This window comes from Acartia tonsa, chromosome 7 (genome assembly GCF_053477335.1).
Source record: "Acartia tonsa isolate MP-2025a chromosome 7, ASM5347733v1, whole genome shotgun sequence".
NCBI classification, from domain to species: Eukaryota; Metazoa; Arthropoda; class Copepoda; order Calanoida; family Acartiidae; genus Acartia; species Acartia tonsa.
Window position 1 is genome coordinate 44,542,227 of NC_137266.1, and position 15,340 is coordinate 44,557,566.

A 15,340-nucleotide genomic window follows, 5' to 3' on the forward strand; every position below is an offset into this window, starting at 1 on the left:
AAACATACTACAAATATAATACATTAATATTTTTTTGTCAGAAAATCAAAATCTGTCCCTGAAATATATTGTGTAAATGACAGGCACATGTTACAGAATAGTGTCAAAGGCCCTTCTCAAGTCCAAAATATGTCAAATTGACCCAAATAGATAACTGACATTAAAAGGCCAGTTAATGAAATTTTATTGTATTGATTTACATTTGTTGAAACTTTAATATGTTCGTTATAAATTTAACAAAAATACAACGAAATGAAATTCTAATATATCTCTTTTTCCATCATAAATTTGGAAGCAAAAGTGCTTATATCTTTAAAATTACATTGTGCTTCTTATAATGCTTGTAGGCAAAAAAATCAATACAAGTAACATGATTTCTGTTTTACTGTACATTTGAAGCAAATGATCTCGGTAACCACTTTGGTTCTCCTTTACATATAGTTAGAAGAAGGGAGGGGGGCGGGGGAGGTCTGGTCTACCTCCAACCTACTAAGAGAAATAGTCCCTGTTTTTTCTTTCTTTTTTAAACCAAAATTGAAAGGGTCGACTCAAGTGCCCATAGAGGCCGCTAGTTACATATGAACGTTATAGGTGAAATTTTTGACTGTAAATCCTGCCTCCTGCCCATGTCCGTGCTGATGAACTTGCCGCTGTACACCGTGTGGGTGCAGTGCTTCTGGTCTGATCCGTCACCACACACAGCCTCGCCACCTTTTCCAGAACCTAAATTATTAAAAAGTTTGAAAATAATAGAACAATTCGTTCAATAATTAGAAAATGACCTTAAATAGAATTTAAAATATTTTAACTATTGTTGAATTACTATGTAAAATAACGTTTAATTTTTCAAATATTTTGCATGACCCATTAATAATTTTGTTTATAGGCCTTTTTTCTTAATGTATCATCAAAAGTGGCATTTAAGAAATAAGGGTTGTAAACCCTAGAAAATACTTTTTATGGGTAACGCTGTATTTTTTTTATTTCACATGGTCTATTCATTCATCTATAGATGCATAGTAGTATAAGAAAATATATTCATTTGACCAGTTTTCCAACAAAAATAATTGTATTTCTAGAACTAATGATAAACAAACATTGTGTTAACATAATTATTCATTCTAAGAATAACAAATAACCTAGTGTAGCTTTGCAATAATACTCGAGAGCCTTTTTATAATAAGAAAGATAGAACAGCATTTTTGGGATCTTAATAGACACACAATTGAACACCAAAAAATTATACAGTGTGTTTTTTTTATGAGAACTTTTTTGAAAGCAATTTTATCCCACTTATAGTTATCAGAATTCAATGATTAATGGCTTATTTTCTTTGTTTTTTAAGGCAATTAATAAAACAACAAAAAAATATTTCAGTTTTTATTTAAAAAGTACAGTAAAATCTAAATTTCAAAACTTAGGTGTCAACATATAAAAATGGTTTTAGCGCATTTTTCTTTAAAAAATGGATTTTCTGTAGTCGACTTTGGGGGGCCAGTACTCCCTCCCTGGTTGAGATATGACCTTCAAACTTTGATATGTTCTAGTACATGTCCCTAATAGTATCTGTATACATTTTTAGCTCTATATCTCAAATTTAAGTGTTTAGCAACCATTCTTGCAAAAGGTTGATTATTTGAGCATAAGAAAAATGCGCTAAAACCATTTTTAGATGTTGACACCTAAGTATTGAGTTTTAGATTTTACTGTACTTTTTAAATAAAAACTGAAATATTTTTTGTTGTTCTATTAATTGCCTTAAAAAACGAAGAAAATAAGCCATTATACAATAAATTCTGATAACTATAAGTGGGGTAAAATTGCTTTCAAAAAAGTTCTCATAAAAAAACACACTGTATATGTAATATGTATGTGTTTCTAATTAGATCTCGTAAACGGCTGATTCCACTAAAAATGCAGGGCTTTGTCTCCTCTTTTCCCTAATCCATAATTATCTATTTAATTACTAATTATTAGCAGACACGCTCCTAGAGACCTCTAGGGAAATGTGAGGGGATAGGGGAGGGAAGTCAGTCATCCACACCCATTTTTTTTTCAATTTTCAATTCCTTACCCCCCCCCCCCTTTGATAAAAAAAGCTTAGACGTTCTTGCATATTGGTGCAAGGGTTAGCGAGATCAATTAGTGTATATAGACATCATGTTACATTTATAGCGAAGCCATCAAAGTTATATTAAAAAGTGAGCAATACAATAATATAAAATAGCAACATATTAAAGATTTATAAGCAACATTACTCATTGAAAATATTTGCAATTTTCATTGACATCAACTATTTTTTATGCCAATGATTTTCCGTAGCGCAGATATTTTGTAATAAATTTTGTAAGTATGCATGATTCATTTAAAGAGCAAATCTTTCCTTTAAAATGCACAGATTTTAAAGAAACATATAAGAAACAAGGATGACAACATCCATAAGTAGCGAAGCACAAAAAATCGTCGATTTGAATACGTAGATTTAAAAGGTTTTTACTAAAATCAAGAATAGATTTATTGGATAAAATAAACATGAAACCTTGTTTTATTTTGCATGATGACGATGGTCAAAGTAAATTATATTAACCCTTTACAGTCGGGCCCCTTGCCGCACCTTAATCGGTCGGGGGGGGGGGGGGGGGGGCGTTCAAAGCCCCCCCTTATTATCTCAGTTCCTATTAGAGCTAGAGGGCTAAATTTTTTTGTGCAAGTCCCCTGTTTGATAATGAATTTCCGACCTTTTATAAGTCTAAGTCAATTTTCGCTTCCTTCACCCTTTTATTTAACAACCTTTGTTTTTAGGTCTTTTTTTATTTAAAAATTTCAAACGGCTGTAATTTTCTTATTTTTGAAGCTAGAAGAAAATTTTTTTCCCATAAAAAGTTTATTTTTATGTAAATTTTACATTAGAAATATCAAAATATAAATTTCAGCAGCCGCAGCTGTACTTGACAGCTGCCAGCCGCTGCAGTCGGCGGTCGGCGGGAAAACGGCGGCGGATCTTCATGAAATTTTAATACGTTATGTAGACATGTAAGAAACGCTTAAGTTTAAAATTTGAAGTCTCTAAGTCAAAAATTGCGGCCACAGGAACCTTTTAAAGATTTCTGGAGACCTGGAGGATCAGGACCTGCAGGATCATACCTGGAACCTGAAAGTGACTTGAACATCTGTATTTCATATGAGGATGTACTACTAGAGGATTTTTTAGTATTTTGGTATGATAAAATGCTTTGTTTTAGTCAAAAAAATATTTTTGCTTTTTACCTGGATGACCCTGCCAGGTTTGCTGGCATCCTGTGCCCGCCAGGATGGATATATTCAAAAAATTCCAACTCTCAGTTGTGTGTCATACCCATACTTAAAAAGTCAAGCAGTTTGGGCTCTTTATCTTTCACACACAGAAAATGAGATAGAAACCCTCCCCCCCCCCCCCGACCGTTAAGGGTTAAAGATGCTCATAACAATGGGAAAAATTATTTTGATACAGATATCCCATAAAAGTTTGAAAATTGCATCAAAATATACAAAGATATGGGGAAATATGTAAAAAATATAAAAATAGCCAAAAACCTGATAAAAGGCAGTCTGGCCGTCATGGTTGTTTTATGCAAAGGACAAAAAATTTAATTTTTAAATCCTTAACTTAAAAAATTTGGAAAATCGGACCATATACACTAAATATATGGAAAAAAGTGTTAAATATATAAAAATAGCCTAAAACATGCTAAAAAGGCAGTCTGGCCGTCATGGTTATTTTGTTTAAAAGACGGGAAATTTAATTTTGATATGTATAACTGAAAAATTTTGAAAATCGGACTATAAACACTGAAGATATGGAGAAAGATGTTAAATATATAAAAAACAGCCTAAAACCTGCTAAAAAGGCCGTCTGGCCGTCATGGTTGTTTTCTTTAAAAGGCGGAAAATTTAATTTTGATATCTATAACTGAAAAAATTTTGAAAATCGGACCATAAACACTGAAGATATGGAGAAAAATTTGAAAATATAAAAATAGCCTAAAACCTGCTAAACAGGCAGTCTGGCCTTCATGGTTGTTCCTTTAAACGACGGGAAATTTAATTTTGATATCTGTAACTGAAAAAATTTTGAAAATCGGACCATAAACACTGAAGATATGGAGAAAAATGTGAAAAATATAAAAATAGCCTAAAACCTGCTAAAAATCGGTCCGAACGCCAATGATATTTTATAGTCAATTGTGCTCCTTAATGATGGGAATGTTGTCAAAAAATTTCAGCATTCTATCTTTTATAGGCGCTGAGTAAATCCCATTTCCCCCATAGCGTTACGGACTGACGGACTGACGGACTGACGGACTGACTGACTGACGGACGGACAAAGTGAATTATAGAGTAGCTTCGCTACTAAAAATATTAATACTTGATCCTATTCCGGGGAGGGGGAAGGAGTTATCCAAATATGCGAGGGAGAAAAAAACTAGGGTATTGCATTCGACAGGCCTACTACAAAGAAAACATCGACATCTACATTTATCTTTAATTTTAAGTTGAAAGCTTCGTGCATCTTGTAATAAGTCGTCCTGGTTCCACAGTTTCGGTTCAAAGAGTATTTGAATTCTAATTAATCTTAGTTTTCCTTCCCGGTTAAATTATGAAGAAATTATTAAGAAAAGCATACAGTGGTAGAACAGGGTAGACAAATATTTTATTATTTTTTTTTTTTCAAATAGATAATCTTAAGTATTTGAATCGATTAGGTTCTCCTTTTTAGGAAAGATTCTTCTGTCAAATTCAGAAGTGATGACACTTTGCCTTTGTTGACATATTAAGCAAGGAGGGAGGGGACATTGGGCTGCTTATTACTATAGTCCCCAAAGTCTTAAAATTACGCTTTCTTATTTTTTGGCTTAACAACTTTGGGGACTTTTATTGAATTTGATTGGTTGGTTCGTTGAGTTGGTTTAACCACTAATTGTAATCTAGAGAAGGGGTAATTTTGTTTATAGTCATTGGGGATGTACACCATCATATCGGCCATTGTCTTATCTCTTTAAATTCATGCAAAGTAAGAGAACAAAAGGACTTTTAAATTAGCTGGAAAATATAATTTTACCTAAACACATGGTTTGATGTGGGATATAGATACAGACAGGATTTCTTTCACATCGTACACCAACCTAAATAGATAAATTATAGATTGATGAACAAATAGAAAAATTTGATTGATATATATTTAAATTGGTTCATAAATAGACTATGAGATTGAAGTGTGAAATATCGAACGAATTTGTGAATGGATGTATAAATACATAAAGGGTCTTATAGATATACTGATATATGTATATGTAGACATACACATATTTGATAAATTGATTAAAGTATAGATGGAATAATGAATGAATGGATAGACGGATGAATAAAACAATAGACGAATTGGTCAAAAATCATTGATTTAACGTTAGATAGGTACCAAATTATGCATTTTGTTGTATAAACTTTTTTATGTATGTCCGTTTTCATTCGCAAATTACTAAATCTAATAAAATTATTCATCTCGAGAAGCTTTGGTTTCTAATGTCCTTCCTCATCTAGATTCTAGGGGCGCGATTGATAGTATACAATTTAAGATACAAACTGACCTCACAAACCCATTGATTACAAATTTCAGGACTTTCATCTCTTCCATTCTTACAGTCTACTCGTCCATTACAGATCTAAAAATATAAAAAAGCTATCATATGATCATCACACATATTAGAAGATTAATGTACGTTTTTTTACTTTCAGAATTTTAAAAAAAAACTTATGGACACTATAAAACTGTTTTCTCGTATTCATTCGAATCCGGTGGATAGGAACCGGTTCTCATCCATACGAAAAAACTATGTCTAGCCTCGTATTATATCCAGTTTTCTACGAATATAAAAATGTACAATCATAAGATTAAAAACAGTTTTTTTAGTCCGTGCCTTCGGCACCTCGGGGCTAAAAAAACTGGTTTTAATAATATAATTGTACATTCTATACCTGCAGAAAGCTGTTTATAATACGATGCGAGAAATAACTATTCCTAGTCCTTGTTGAAATCTCTATCCCTGCGGGGGCCTAACCATGTTTGGATTTTCTTGTCCCAAATCTATCCTAACCTAGAATTAATGTTACAGCTATACGAGAAATATTCTTAAAAGTATTCTGATTTAAATCCTGACTTTTTTGTTCTTAAAGCTATGCTTTTTAAAAAGTGTAATATAGTTATTTAATATCTTTTTAATCTGTAGTCTAATTTCTTAATATATTTTTTTTAATTGTATATGCTACAGTTTATAAATTATGATTAAAACTTTCAAAGGTTTCTAAAGTTTTAATTTATTTTCATATCTAAAACTGTTTCTTATAATAAAAGTACATGAAACTTTGTTCTATTGGAATGCAATTTAGGATTTTGAAATTGCAAAAACAATTTCTTGAATTTAAATTGCCTTTTATATTTTATCTGTAGGGACAGTAATCCTAATTTTATGTACATACAATTAAACTACAGGGTGCCTTAAATTCTTTATTTTTTTATTTACAGTTTCATAAACAGGGTGCCCTAGGAAATTTTTGTCTTATGTACTAAGTACTTAGACTACAGAGTGCAATTAGTAATTCTTATTTTATGTAAATATTCCTAAACTACAGGGTGCCTTTAGTAATTCTTATTTTATGTATATATACTTAAACTACAGGGTGTCCTTAGGTATTCTTATTTTATGTAAATATTCTTAAACTACAGGGTGTCCTTAGTAATTCTTTTTTTTTGTAAATATTCTTAAACTACAGTGTGCTCTTAGTAATTCTTATTTTATTTAGATATTCTTAAACTAAAGTGTGTCCTTAGAAATTCTTATTTTATATAAATATTCCTTAACTACAGGGTGCTCTTAGTAATTCGTATTTTATGTAAATATTCTTAAACTACATGGTGTCCTTAGTAATTCTTATTTTATGTAAATATTCTTAACTACAGGGTGTATCTAGTAATTCTTATGTTATGTAAATATTCTTAACTATACAGGGTGTCCTTAGTAATTCTTTTTTATGTACATATTCGTAAAATACAGGGTGTCCTTAGTAATTTTTATCTTATGTAAATATTCTTGATCTACACAGTGCCATAAATAATTCTTTTTTTATGTAGTTATTCTTAATCTAAATGATGCACTTTCAAAATATTTATTTTGAGGTTTTACCCACCCATCCCCAAGTCCATTATAATGTTAAGTAGTTAGTATTCTAGAGTTGTGTATGACTAATACTATGCATATACTGTACAGTTATACGTTACAGAATATATAACAACAAGTATAGCAAAATAAGTAATAAGAACAACCAAGAATGATACAATAATTTAACGCTCGGAGATTATATGATTCTTCAAATAAATAAATACAGCAGTCTATCTTTGATAATAGCTAATAAAAATATATATCTATCTATCCTATTATATAAAGTAGTAAGCGTTTTTTGTCTGTCCTGAAGGATTTCGCTAACCGCTAAACCGATATTGTTCTGCTTTACAGTGAAGCTACGTATAGGTCCTGGAAATGTTTTAAACTATTTTTGGGAAGTGTGTCTGCACCCCAATCCCCCCAAAAAATATTTTTTTTACTATTTTGAAACTCAAATTTAAAATGGGATGAGGTAGACTTCTGCCGCTCCTACCCTACGTGCCCCTAGAGGCTTCTAGGGGCGCAGCCGCTAGTTCTTTAAAAAGTAGTAACTGAAATTAGATTCATAGAGTAGCTTAACTGCATAAATGTACCCTCTCTTTAAGTAGTGTACCTTTTTCATACACGAACATGTATTATAAAAAAAAGTTTTTATACCATGATTAGATCATAATATCGACTATATTATTAAGAGTAGCCTGACATACTGTACAAATGAACCTAGTAAAAGTGTCTGACTCTGATTATGACGTAAAAAAATTAGCCAATGAGCGGCCAGTATACACTGTAATTTACCAATGATAAAATTTAAAGTGGCCTCTCATTGACTATTTTTTTTTACGTCATAATCAGAGTCAGACAATTTTACTAGGTTCTGTACAAATCACTAGATAATTAGCCTGTTATTGACGTCGATTTCGAGGACATCCTGAAGCAAAATCTGTATTTTGATTTGCTTTTGAAATTTAATGGTTAAAAAAAATGTCTTAAAATTACTTAAATATCTTTCAAAATAAAAGCCTTGAAATTTAACACTTTGTCTAACTGTTATTTTCATAAACAATATCTACAACCCTGTGTTTAATAAAACAAGATAAATTATGATAAATTTTACTGCACTATCCGTAATATAAGCAGAAAAAGGGACAGATTTTCAGTAAATCAAATAAGCTTAAATTGCATTAAACTTTTTATGAATGCAAGCAGGAAGGGGAAGTACAATGAAAATTCTATGAATATAAAACCCATCCATCCCCCCTAACAGCCAATTGGAATATTGGATGATTAAAATTGGGATGGTGATTTATCACAAAGTACGTGTTGAGATTTGATATCCCCTCTCTTATTTTGAAAAAAAAATTTAAAATGGGAAGGGGAAACGTTTATTTCATATGCCTAACACTGCGAAGCCTACCTGCGGTGTCCTATGCCAGCGGAGCTTCTCATTACTAAATAAAACCTAACCTGACCTAAACAAACCTAAACGAAAAAAACCTATCATTATTTTCATATTTAAGTGCTTAACAATGTAATTTGTGTGAAAGCTCTATGTAGAGTAATGTAAACAAACATAACATGATACAAATCAATTAAACTAGCTAAAAAACAGTCCGCCTCCTTGGATAAAAAAATAAAACACTATGGCATATGCTACCTAAACATTAAACACAGCTACTGGAGTTATAATTTAGGGGTTAGTATTAAATGCTTTGTTGATATCAAGGTGTCATCAAAATTTGAATATTTCTAAAGACAATTGACTGTCGAATCTTACACTATTGATAAAAAGTCCCCTGGAAATATTTCTATATTTTTCTACTAGTGGCTTCGCAATTAGAGACTTCTGGGATAACTTGAGGTGGAAGCTCCCACGCCCCCCCCCCCCTCTTTTTAATTTAAGTGTTAAAATAAAAATTAAAAAAAATTTTTTTATTGGGTTTCAATTGTTATAGGAGAGGTTTCACTTGGGATGGTGGTGTTAGCCTCCCCCTAAATAATTATAAATATTCCCTTGACCTGTAAGAAGCTTCACTGCCAAAGAGAACCATTTAGGTTCAGTGATTACCGAGATACTAGCAGACAAACATAAACAAACAAGTATAATGTTATTTTCAAATATGAATAATGTCAAATTCAACGAAAAGCCTATTATAAGCTGTTAAAAGTACAAAGTTTATTATAGAGAATATTTGCTTGTAATTACTAGTACATGATGTGCTATTACTCTGTGTCAAACTTTTTAGTAACTTTGAAACCTGGGATGGGGGCAGTTATTCCCAGATTATAATCTATTATAATCAAGTATATTTTAAAGCGGTTGAAATGTTTTTTTTTTTATATGATTACTTCATAATGTTAACTCGCCCTTAGTATAAAACGTATTATTTCAATTTACATTTGAAAAAAATGCTAAATTATTGTTTTAAACTCAGAAAACTGAATCTTAAAATCAGAATTAGGGAAAAGCAATAAATCCATAAGAAAAAGCTTCTTCTTTGATACTTTTTAAAATCTACATTATTAATTTTTATAATAATTCGATTAAACTTTACTTTTTCCATGAAGAAAGTTTATTTTGAAATATATGGTCCCCTATTTAGACAAGCTTTAACCATAATAGACCATTAAAATCATGATCATTTCTAGATACTAAAGTTTTGTATATTTTTATGGTAGCTACCTCTAAATGTGCATTCAAAAACTTCTTTAAATGAAGTATCTTTATGCTTTGCTTCCTAATATATAATTTGTACAGTAGTCATTTGTTGTCTAAAGTCTAAGTTTTATCTGTACTGATTCTATTATAAGAACGATTTGGATAGGTCCAGGGATGGGTTTTGGCTATTTATTTAAAGATCTAAGTCTTTGGATGATTGTATGTTTTTTTTCAAGCCCCTCCTCATTTTAGACTAAAATTAAGAGCCCCTGCATACTTTTATCATTTAGAAAAAAGATGAGACAAATAAAGAATGGCTATATCTGAATATTTTAGAGATCAAATTCAAAATGTTAATTTCTCTTGGATGCAAACCAATGCATTATCAAACAGGATTAAAAACAGTGTGTTTTATCAGGAACAATGACACACATTGTGACAAAACAGGAACAATATATTCCATATTATGGCGCAGCTTCAATTAACTGACAAATTTAAAAATAAAACGTGTAATTGCGTTTTAGAAAATATTAAAAATTTATGGTATGCTGACAAACGAAAAAATTTTTATAGAAAATTGCTAATCTATTTTTAGCTCTAGCTGTTCTCTTACATATAAGAATTGATATTTACCAAATGCAAAAAGTAAAATATTCTGCCATTTACTAGGTTGTTTTACTGTTAATATTTATCATTCTCGGTTTTAGAAAATAGCTAAAAGGCCATAAAATTTATCTCCCTCTCTCTCTCCTTTTCAACCACTCTATTTAATATTTTGTCAAAGTTTGTGAATATCAAAGAAGATTTTTCATCAGGAAAAAGGAAAAACGTTGTATTTCCCCATTCTATTCTAATTGGGCCTTATGGCAATCCCTCTTTGGCTATTTTAGGGGTGTGTCAGAGTAATGTAGACCCCTGTCAAGGGGTGCAGAGGGATGTAGGATGTCAAAAGGGGGTGGGGGGTATACCCTTGAGGGGTTGACGAGGGATATAGGGGTGTAAATTTTGGCCGGGGGTTTGATAAAATCACTTGCAAAAAAAATTAAAATCACCTAAAGATAAAACATAGCTAAAAGATAGTTGCGCTACTAAAATGGGTAAATTTGAATTATTTAGGAAATTGTGAAAAATAGTATAAGAGCGAAGTGCATAAAGGAAAACCTTTAGGCAGAAAACCATGGATACGAACAAATAATCTTAAAATCTTTGAAAACTTTCTATTTTCCAGTGGTGGATGTTTCATATTCTTGTTTTATATTTTGCACAGAAACAGTTAAAACTCTTTATTATTTATAGCAAGCATTTCCAGTCAAAGGGATGGTTGTCTGTCGGATGTGTGAACTTAATCAGCCAGGTGTTCTAGTGTCAGAGACAGCGGCAGTTGGACAGCTAACTCTGATAGAAATGCTATATATAGTATATATCTGTTTCTTTTTTTGGAATTTTTTTGACGTAATGTCATGTAGATAATACATAATTTATGACCACTTTTAAAGCTATGTTTTCGTTATACCTATTCACTCAGTTTGTGCATGCTTTCAGGGTTAAAATGATATTTGTAAGCAACTTCTTTATTTTATAACTTATTTCTTATTTTATATTAAAGAAAAATTCTCCATGTTTTTACAAAAGATAATTTAAAATCTGAGTAACAACTTAAATTTTGTGCAAAAGGAAAAGTTTGATTTTTACAGATCAATTAAAATTAATGATATATACTATTAATAACATAGGAATTTTTATATAAATATAGGTATTTTTTAATGGATTTGCCTATGTTATAGCTATGGATAACTATGTCGAAAAAGGAAAGGGGAGATGCTAGGTGAATCATTTGAAAACAAAAATTCAAACGTTAGGATAAGGTATGATCGCGTAATATTTTGTATTTTAAGAATATTTTGTAATTAACATATGTTGTTTTAATTAATTAGATTTAATATATAATCATGGTGAAATTCTATATAAAACAAACATGTATAACTTTAATGAAATCGGAACTAGTATTCAGAAAAAAATTGCAGTCGCGTAGGTCATAGACGTTCAAGGGAGGGGGGGTAATGAGGTGATTACCCCCCCCCCCAAGCCAATTTTACCCCCAGGGTAAAAATTTTTTTTTGGGGGGGGGTAAAAAAAATTTGCCATTTTACCCCCCCCCCCCAAAAAAAAAAAAGCTTGGACGTCTATGGCGTTGGTACTTTATATTTAGGGTAAATATGTACGTTTAATGAACCCATTGACGATTCGTAAAAAATATTAACTGCATCAATTATTGAGAATATAAAGACTTTTATTCCTACATAATACTTTTTTGTACTTTTTCATTCAAATTTTGTAAAAAAAAACAAAGATATTTTTTTTCTAATAACATTTAACTTTAAGTAAATAAACATTTATTTGTCCTGTTCTACTATTTGTTAATCCGAATACTTGTCATTGTTCCTAATTAATTATGAATCTGAAACTTGTTTATTTTTTTTCTAGACTTACACAGACACATTTTCAACTTGAAAATTAAAAGTCAAAGAAAACACAACTCTACATCATGCAAAAATATCTTTTTTTCATAAATAGAGCTGCCTTTTATAATACTTAGTATGTTGGTTTTTTTAGTAGCGAAGCTACTCTATAATTCACTTTGTCTGTCCGTCAGTCAGTCAGTAACGCTATGGGGGAAACGTGATTTTCTCGGCTCCTATTAGAGATAGACAGCTGCAATTTTTAGTGAAGATTACTAAGACATGTGCGCATCTAATCTATACATTGTTTTGTCCATCTGTCTATCAATTGGGGTGCTAGATTGATTCCTAGGTTTTTACTTTTTGCAATTTTTCAATTCCTGTTCAAGATGAATGGCTGGAATTTTCAGGGATTAAATAAATTCAAATTCTACATATTTCCATCAAGTTTTATTAATATGCCTTTTTTGGTTAAGGTGCTAGATCAATTCCTAGATTTTTAGGTTTTCTTGATTTTTTCAATCCCTATACAATATAGACAGCTGAAAATTTCAGGGATTGAATAAGTATAAACTACATATTTCCATCAAGTTTTATTACGATACCCTTATTAGTTGGGGTGCTAGATTGATTTCTAGTTTTTAAAGTTTTTGTGATTTTCTTAACTCCTGTTCAAGATAAACGGGTGGAATTTTAAACGGTTTCGTGATTTTTAATATTGAAGTTTTTTATAACATACTCTATAGATCATTTTCCCCAGATGTCTATTCAAGATTTTTGAGCTTTGCTACTTTTGGATGTTGTCATTCTTGTTAGTCTGCAATTTTGTTTCCAAAAATCAGGGAGGCAGGGGATATTGGGCTGTAAATTGCACTATTTCCCAAAGTCTTATTCATTTGCCTAACAAATAATGTGACTTTTTATAAAATTTTGATTTGTTGGTTCATTTAGTTGAGTGTCTTAACATTTTAACTACTCTAATTGTAATCTACAGAAGGTATATTTTTGTGTATCATCAACGAGGATGTACATCAAATTATCATACATTATCCTATCCCTTTAGATCTCTGCTGAAATTGCACATACTTCCATAGCATTATATTTCTCGGCTGCTATTCTGGATAGACGACTAAATATTTTCCTATTGTATGAATATCAACTTTATTATTACTTAGATTTGTGCAGGATTTTTGTGCTTCACTTATGGATATTGTCCTTGTTTTTAACTATATTCAATTCTAAGGCTGGTTTTTCCTATTATAAAAATTGTTTTTGAAGGAAAAAAATGTTTTTTTAGCACCTAACTATAAACTACAGTTTTGACATTTTGTCAATGAATCAAATTATTGCACTAACAAAAATAAAGGTCAACATGGAAAAATGTACACATTTTATTTTATACTTTCTTCTAGGCAGGGAGTTGTCAATAATAGATTCTGGCCCTTAATCTTATCTCTAATGCTGAAGGTCCGGGCTAACACAACTGGTATGTATCTTATGATTTTCATTTTTATTTCTATGGAAAAATGTCTGTTATATAATGCCAAGGGCGTCCAAGCCTTTTCTTTACTTCGGGGTAAATATTCAAAATTTTTTGGGTGCCGTAGGCCGTGGTTATCATTTGTTGATCAATTTGTTCATCCAGTAAGAGCGGAGGGGATGGGTTAAGTTGTTTATTTAGTCAGTTACAAGTTTATCTTCTTATTAGAGTACATGTTAATCTGTAATATCCAAGCAATAATAAATTTATTGTCGCTCATAACCAATTAAATAATATTCTATTCAGTTTATTTGGAATCTATCAATGCAAATATCTTAATGTTTTAAAGAGTCGGTTAATTTGTAATACTAACCTGAGATTTATTGATGCACTGTCCATCCTCCTGGCAGACGGCCCATTGAACACCGCTGCCTTCATCGCCACCGCCGCCGCCACCAGCCTCCGGCAGTTCCTCCAGCTGGTCAGGGACAGGCGGGTCGCATGAGAGTTTGGTGCGCCATAACGGTTCCTTCGGGTGAGATTCGGAACTTGAAACAAGAACCTAAACGCAAAACATTTTATATACATTATAATTTAGTAAATAAAAATATTAGTAATTCTCTCGTTTCATATTTACACGGTAGAAAATAGGCAATCAATTAATTTCCATTACTCCGAGACAAACTAATGGATATAGAATATATGTGGATACTATGACAAGAGAAAATTTTTGTCAATTTAGGTTGCTTACATGGATATTATTTATTGGTCAGTTGGTTCACCTAGTATGAAGGGAGCAAATGATAGGTGGAAAGACAGCCGCATATAGATAAATGCAAATCACTTGTAACATCCAAGTAATAATATTTTCATTACAGAATGGTTTTATGTGTATACTGCTAATAAAAAAAAGGATTTTAAAAATTTTTTTTAAAGAAACAAAATAAACAATAAACAGTTACCTAACATGAGACGGACGGACATGAAGATATACAAAATACCTTAGTTAATACGTAGCTACGCAACTCCAAATAACCTACCTTAGATAAAAGTATGATAATTCCAACACTAAGCATTTTTTCACTTTTTTATTCGCACATTTTTAAACAGAATTTCCCGCGTATTCCCTCCATAGGGGAATATCTTGTTAATTCTCTGTTTAAAGATTAGTTGTAATAGTTATATCTGAAAATAAATTATATTTCAATTTAGTTTTTATCTCGCTATCCTTTGTGTTAATTTAAAGCAAAAAATAGCAATATTTAGAACAGCCAAACGAACGGACAGAGTTACATAGTTCATGACAATTTTCTTAGAAATAGTCACAACTAATTTCAGAAACTTATAACTTATTCATCGGCTCAAAAAGTTCAGCCACATTTATTGAATTTTGATTGGTTGGTTTCAAACTAATAGCGTTCAAACTTTTTAACCATTAATATTAACATACAGAGGACTAAATGTTTATGGTTACAAATAAAGTTGTGAAATAATATCATATGCTTTATTTTTATTATTATCATCTTCAGTTTTCATAAAACAACTTGAC

General features: G+C 31.1%; 1 protein-coding gene across 2 annotated transcripts in view; it reads right to left on the reverse strand.

Annotated features, from left to right (window-relative positions):
* LOC145323828 (uncharacterized) overlaps positions 1 to 14,972 on the reverse strand; it is a 73,663-nt gene extending 58,691 nt beyond the window's left edge. For both annotated transcript variants that reach the window (XM_080166389.1, XM_080166390.1), the window contains exons 1-5: positions 14,832 to 14,972; positions 14,165 to 14,353; positions 5,625 to 5,699; positions 5,099 to 5,162; positions 618 to 723 (exon numbers count right to left, since the gene is read on the reverse strand). In XM_080166389.1, the coding sequence (XP_080022515.1) occupies positions 618 to 723; positions 5,099 to 5,162; positions 5,625 to 5,699; positions 14,165 to 14,353; positions 14,832 to 14,867 (470 nt within the window). In that variant the 5' untranslated portion in view covers positions 14,868 to 14,972. The remainder of the gene's footprint in view (positions 1 to 617; positions 724 to 5,098; positions 5,163 to 5,624; positions 5,700 to 14,164; positions 14,354 to 14,831) is intronic.
* Positions 14,973 to 15,340: the final 368 nt, after the last annotated feature.